At 35.8% G+C, this 6,839-nt stretch overlaps 1 protein-coding gene across 5 annotated transcripts; it reads right to left on the bottom strand.

The window, feature by feature from the left end:
• Window positions 1-562: 562 nt before the first annotated feature.
• On the bottom strand, window positions 563-6,839 carry LOC121787125. Of its 5 annotated transcripts, none has more exons than XM_042185754.1 (8): window positions 6,643-6,839; window positions 4,812-4,894; window positions 4,146-4,567; window positions 3,318-3,476; window positions 2,062-2,182; window positions 1,745-1,975; window positions 1,527-1,651; window positions 563-1,173 (listed from the first exon to the last, which is right to left on the bottom strand). In XM_042185754.1, exons 1-8 carry the CDS (start codon window positions 6,643-6,645, stop codon window positions 701-703), a joined length of 1,617 nt encoding a protein of 538 aa, XP_042041688.1. In that variant the 5' UTR covers window positions 6,646-6,839; the 3' UTR covers window positions 563-700. The 5 variants fall into 5 exon arrangements, with proteins under 5 accessions (XP_042041688.1, XP_042041689.1, XP_042041690.1 ...); XM_042185755.1 differs by having other exon boundaries at window positions 3,318-3,473; XM_042185756.1 differs by lacking the exon at window positions 6,643-6,839 and adding an exon at window positions 5,722-6,566.

Here is a 6,839-nt window from a genome sequence, read left to right as displayed (position 1 = left end):
TAATTCAATTCCAAATCCAAGAATTTTTATGATACCAAACACTAGATTTGGAGTTGAAGGCTTCAATTCCAATTCAACACCTTCAATTCCGTGTACCAAAAGGAGCCTTAAATTAATATAATGTCAGAGTATTTAGCGGCATATATATTAAAAATAAAGCCCATTTATTTATTATTTTTATATGTATACAGTAAAACACAAAAATATTACCACGATTAACATTCACAAAAGCACAAAGAGAGAATAAAACTGGAGCAGCAAAGACAATTAAAAAATGATTTTACCCATAACCAAATTTGGAAACCTGTCTCAATTCACCACAACTCAACTACTTAAGTAAATGCTGCAGAAAAAGGCTTTATACTGTTCCATATCTAAAATCTAACAGTATCTAACACCAATCCCCCAACCCCAATTTATCATGTCAAGATAAAGAAGTACTCCCTCCGTCCCCGAATAAGAGTCGCTAATTTCCATTTTGGGCCGTCCCCCATTAAGAGTCATTCTTCATTTTTACCATAAATGGTAGTAGGCCCCACATTCCACTAACTCACTCCACTCACATTTTATTATAAAACCAATATAAAAATGTGGGTCTCACATTCCACTAACTTTTTCAACCAACTTTTCTCTACATTTCTTAAAACTCGTGTCCGGTCAAAGAACGACTCCTATTAGGGGACGGCGGGAGTATCATCAATCATCTCTTGTTTATGTCTTGATTCCAAATGCCGGCCACCGGAGGTGATGAACTCTGAATTCTCATCCTATACACCTCCTCAAATCCAGGAGGAATGAGATCATGAGATTCTACTTTAACAATCGGTGAAGGAATCTTGGCAACTGGAGCAACTGTTAGGCCGGGGGCAGACTCCGGCCAAGCTAAAGCAGCTGTAGGTTTTTTACTGACAGGAACATCTATTTTTCCCAAGCTGATGCCACCAATCATGTCGATTTCCATGTCAACCTCTCCACCGTCGTGCACCGGACCCTGGTCGTGATTCACGCCATCTGTCATGTCAATCTCAATGTCAGCCTCTCCACTGCCATGCACCTGATTCACCCAATCTGATGGCTGCACTGTCGGCTCAAGAACTCTATCCTCTGAGCACGTTGTGGCATTTGGTTTCAGGCGGCGGAATACTCCCCATAGGAAGTGCTTTCCTTGCCAACCTGGAACGTGAATGGTTCTTGTGAAAAGTCAGGAGAGAACAAACTAATCAAACAAGACTACGAGATATTCCCATACTTCAAATCAAGGAATAAAGATGTTCATATATTGAAGGGACCATCACATCATTAATTAATTGAAGAATTGGCATTGAATCCTTCACAATCTGAGAGAATGTAACCAAGGATTCTAATACCACATCTCAATTTCAAGATTGGTGATATGACAACTAACAGTTTTACAGCTGAAGTTGCATATCTTACTCCGTATGACACGATAGAGCATAACTTAGATGCACGTCAATTAATGGTCCGTAAAATATAATGACTTCACACATGAGAAATAATGGCCTCACTTTGACAATTGGCATGCAGCAGTTTGGAGCTGAAAACCAACATCTCAACATCTGCAATCTGTTTCCTCAATGCATAGTTTGTTGAAATTATTTGATCTGCCAGGAAGATATTACCCTCCTCCGAGCTGTCAATAAGTGAGGTGATCAGTAAGTTAGTATCCAGAAACGAGAGCAGCAGTTGAAAGTCGAAAATTTTAACAACTCTAGATCTAGCCCACCTCTCTCCAGCTCCAGGAAAGAAATATAAACCAATGTCACTTCGATCTGGAATATAGTCATTGAATAAGTTGTTCAAAATTGGTTTGGAAGGAACCAATTCGAAATGAAGCACTTGAGGCATTTTCTTGGAGATATCAAAGATCTTTCTGTAAACTTGTAAAGGAGGATAAGCTCGAACTAGATGGTTTATTTCTTTTTGTGCACTATCGTCCAGGATCCTGAAGCTTCCCCTGATAACCAGTAAGATAAAAAAAAAGACTATGAAAAAATATAGAAAATGAATAAGTAGAGAAAATAGAAAAATATAGAAATTTACTTCCACGAAGCTTCCAAAGCAGGGACCCTCAAGTCTTTCTCAGAATCAAGCAAATAAATTTCATTCTTATTCTCAGCACCAGAAGTGCTCCGATCAATGGCATTATCATGACCATCACCACCTGCAAAATAAATTCTTTCTAGTAACAAACACCACCCAAACATGATTCAGTTTTTCTATAGTCATAACCAAACGTAAACAATTAATACCCCAAGTGTAACATAGTTCCATGTTAAAGATAAGAGCAGACACTAGATGGTTGTGCAGTTATCTCTTCATTGCTCGTATTTCATATTTTGGTTTAATTGCCAAAAATAACACAAGTTTTTCCCAAATTTGACTTTTCACATAAATGATCGCTCCTAATTGTTGCAATTACAACATCCCAAAAAATATTCAACAAAAGTTCTATAATGTATACCTTAAAATGATGTCGTTTTACCAATGAATTTGACATAATTTTAGTATAAAAAATTCGGGGATGCTATAAGCCCAGTGTTTTAAAAGCAGTGTAAAATTGCAGATTTGAGTGAGCGATGTGTCAGTTCCAACTCTTAACCCTATCAATTATGCACAGGTCACATGTTCTGTTATCTTCAATATCATATACATCTTCGTAATGTTATCCACAAAGATTAGCATTTTGGGGGACTTATTTATCTTTGCTATCAGGTAAACAATGTAAACATAAAACATGCACCATGCATAAGTTTGAGAACTACAAGTAAATTCATCGTTATTACTTTATCTTGCACTAAACCTAACTGCCTATTTTCATTTTCCAAAGTTACAGGTTCCATCATAAGTTTCACCTCTTTGTACACCAGATTTTCAACTGCTATATAATATTCTAAGGACAATGTAAGCTACAACAACTTTCAGTTAATATATTTTGAAAGAGGGAATTTCTTGCAACCAACCGTATGTGAATATGATTCAAAATTAGAAGGACTGGCATAGATTTCAAGCTCAGGAAGGGTTGTTACCACAGTTTAGTCCCCATATGGATGAATAGACAGTTGCACAATTTGCTTAACCATTCCAATATCAAAGTCAAGGTGGAAAAGCCTTGAAAATTGTTGAAATTGAAAACCACATGGTCTTTTTATCCTATGAAGAAAACGTACTTTACATTGATATGTAAAGAGTGTTAAAGCAAAATCCCACATACGCTTACTAATATGAAATGCAGCAGTATGGCAGTTGTATTTGTAAAACAGAAATCATGAAGCAAATGGGTGAAATGCTGCTCTTACCTGAGATGGCACCTGGAGAGGTATTTTCTGATGGTAAAGATGACTGCTTCACTGCTCTTGTTGTCACAGGCAATTGGACTTTACTTGGCTGTTCCTTCACCAAGTTTGTGTCTTTCAGGTCTTCAGAAGGTCGGAGACTGCTCGGTGATCTAAACCCTGCTGATGAAATGATGGAACCATCTTGAATATTTGCATACCGATCATATGTTTTTAAACCAATTCTGTAACTCATTGCATTATACAGGTGACACAATTTATTCACACGAAATGAACTTTCACCAAAAAAAAAAAGAAACATGAAGGAAATTCTAGCTGCAGGAAACCTAGTGATGCTAGAATCCCTAGACCTGCAGGAATCCGCAGTTATTTTCATGTGATATACTCCGTTGTCATATCTAGGGTAACAAAAGAATCAGTATTGCCTTTTGATAATGTTTGATCCAATGAGTTCAAGGATGATTATTGGATTGCTAAATAGTAAATGCTTAATCAGTTAATCCAATTGTCAGTGGAGCCAAATGAAACAGACCATCTACAAGCATTCATGAAAATCAATAAAAACTTGTTTGCACAAATCATGTTACTCCAGAAACAATATGATTATTTGTAATTATCTTACTTAATAAAAATGTGTTTTTTTTCAACTGTAACATGCAGTAAAAAAAAGAGAAATCAACCTGTTTCAACAAGCAGTACAACAACCATCCACAACATCAACTTCCACCGAAGCTTTTTCAGAAAACAGCAAGAGCTAGTATATCTAGAAAAGAAGTCAGTTCAATCTTTGTTTCTCACGCAATATAAGTTAGTCTGCATTTGACTACTGACCTGTGAGGTTTGGCTTTCTATGGATCTCCACATTGGCAGGTCTTCGAGGCTTCGGTTGCCGAAAAGGTCCCGGAGTGAGATTTTGGAGAGATGAGAAATCTATAAATCTAGGCCTGATTGTTGGATCAAATTTATACTTCACACTATTGCGGCGAGGGGTTCTTTTGTGGAAAGAATTATAAGGTAGCTTCTGTCCTAATGGGAGCTTGATAGCTTCTTCGACAGTGAGGTATTTAGTCTTCCCAGTTGCAACAATTTTTTCCCAGTCACCCAAACCCACCCTTGATTCATTTGGTAACTTTCTACTCTCTGCAGGCAGCTCACCACTTTTATGTACTACTGATTGGTTATGTACTCCTGACAAGCATTCTTCACAATGCCAGTCGTTGACGTGTTCCTCAAGAAAAAATTTCATGCAATACCTGATATCAGGTCCACTTTAGTGAAAACTATTTACAGAACTCAAATGCAAACAGAAAGAAAACATGATTTGATATCATGTACGCTAGGTACACAAAAACATGCAAACAATGCCTGATCCTTTTTAGCATTGAGTATCTCCCTTAAACTTCTGCTTCCATTCCCACTTCCAAAAAAACAAGACATAACACAGGAAAATTCGTAAACAGAGATAAACTTAGTGAGCAACAGGGAGAGATATCTTACATATGCTCAGTGTTTCTTTTACATATGCTGCAAGTTATTAATGCATCAGCAACCCCTATATCACCACAAATATCACAGCACTCCTGAAAATGGGAAAGCACACATAATATGCCTTATAAATATGACTTTCCTCCACATTCTATCACAACAGGTTTTTAATTCTCAATATCATACGAGGAATAAGACATAAAACTGGAAAAACACTACCAAGGGAAACATTTAAGTAGAAGAGAAACGTAAATGGGAAAATGGGAAAATGTGAAAACTGGTGCCATATTACTACAGGACATGTGGTTTTTCCTCCCTTGATGATAATCAAATTAATTAAATGATCTAGATAAATCTCGTGATGCAGAATCCCATGTATAACAACTACCTAATCATATGATCCACATACAGCTTTTATTACAAGTGATCATTTTCAGTAAGTATAATAAACAAATTAATTTTCACATAAATATAACTTTTCTTCTAAAGAAATTTGTAGATAGCTAGAACAAAGTGTAGCAGGAAAATATGAGGACAAATAGAATGTCAGAGCCAAAATGTCCATGACAGCAGAAACTAAAAGTCCATCAAGATTAGCATGACAAAATAAATCTTTCACTTTTAGATTTTATTCATCTTCTTTGCCATTTATTGTTTGGTAATGGTATACTGAATTTATGAGGCACTTCTTATGGTGGATAAAGAGATTTATCAGTTTTGGTAGCAAATATTTAGAACGTTATGAAAGAAAAGGGAAAAATATCTAGAGTTTGACAGGGTTAGCCGAAAACACAAGTGAAAAAAGTAAAGCCCTGAACTTAAGAATAAGATATCTAAGATATTAGTATCAACTTTAGATTCTATTTATATATGTACAGATAAAATTAACATTATAACAAAAGAGGATGGTGGAATTCCGTACAATCGTAAACGACCACACAGAAATCTGTGTTGTGATAATAGAACTGCGATCAGCAAGTCAGAGACACTGAAATGCATATGCCATCAAGTGATCAAACCAGAGCATTTAAACTTTCATGGAATCATGATGTGATTATTATCATTCAGTAACAAGAATTTATCCATTTTTCGAGCCATACGCAGCTACATAAAGAGATGAAAACAATTGTACTCGTCACATTAATCACAAGGTACTGATTCGATTGGACAAAGATTAACCAAATGCTTGGAAGTTCAGTCAAGATAAGATATTCTAACAAACACTTTCAGTTTTCTACATTAAAAATTTAAATGTCTTAATAGGATTAAATTTGAAATAACTAACTTCAGTCATGGGTTAGTCAAATCCTACACAAAGAATAATATCTGATTGAAAATATAATCATATGTGTGTAGCATTTGAAGGAAATATAAAAAATAAAGCATCAGGTGGCCTTTTCACGGTGGCCTAATATTCAAGCAGCAACGACGAGCCAATAACATAGATCATTATAAAATACTAATAAAAACAATTTTCTATTTATTTAAAAGGTCAGAGAGAGAAACAAAAATGTATTTTTATAATATTGACCAAAAGACAAATCAATGTCAGAAATTCCTGAAGATGGCTAAAACAAAGGGGATAAAATTCATGATCAATCCTAAATCAGTACGTAAATCTCTAACGGATCATCTCTATTTGCACAAATTTCACCATTAAAATTCTCAAAATAGCAGCATTCTCAAGCACATTCCTCCATAAATTCAAGGAAAATAGTAGCAACTGCAACTGTAAAAAAAAATCAATATTTTAACCGATGCATGGATCACAATTTTCTCCAATCACACTACAGAGTTAAAAATTGAAAGCACAATAACGTGTTTGTAGGTAGGGTTTCCTCACCATGTGGTGGGCCTAAAATGTTGGAAAGTCGGCAAAAAAATGTGTTGTTGAGAGAGTAACTCTTTTCCTCCCAACTCTAGTCTAAAATCGTCTCTTCCTTTTCCTCCAACTCTAGTTTTAAAATGTGTTGTTGCTATAGTGTGTGTGTGTGTGTGAGAGAGAGAGAGAGAGGAGCAGGTGGGGAGGATGTAGTGCCA

Source organism: Salvia splendens, chromosome 22 (genome assembly GCF_004379255.2).
Source record: "Salvia splendens isolate huo1 chromosome 22, SspV2, whole genome shotgun sequence".
Classification (NCBI taxonomy): Eukaryota; Viridiplantae; Streptophyta; class Magnoliopsida; order Lamiales; family Lamiaceae; genus Salvia; species Salvia splendens.
The sequence above is the reverse complement of the archived record's forward strand: the minus strand, read 5'-3'. Positions and strand labels throughout refer to the sequence as shown.

Coding starts and splice junctions, on each gene's coding strand:
- LOC121787125 (XM_042185754.1), bottom strand. Junction 3,477..4,145: donor TAGAAAGCCAAACCTCACAG/GTCAGTAGTCAA, acceptor TCATTTCATCAG/CAGGGTTTAGATCACCGAGC. Junction 2,183..3,317: donor CTCTCCAGGTGCCATCTCAG/GTAAGAGCAGCA, acceptor TTTATTTTGCAG/GTGGTGATGGTCATGATAAT.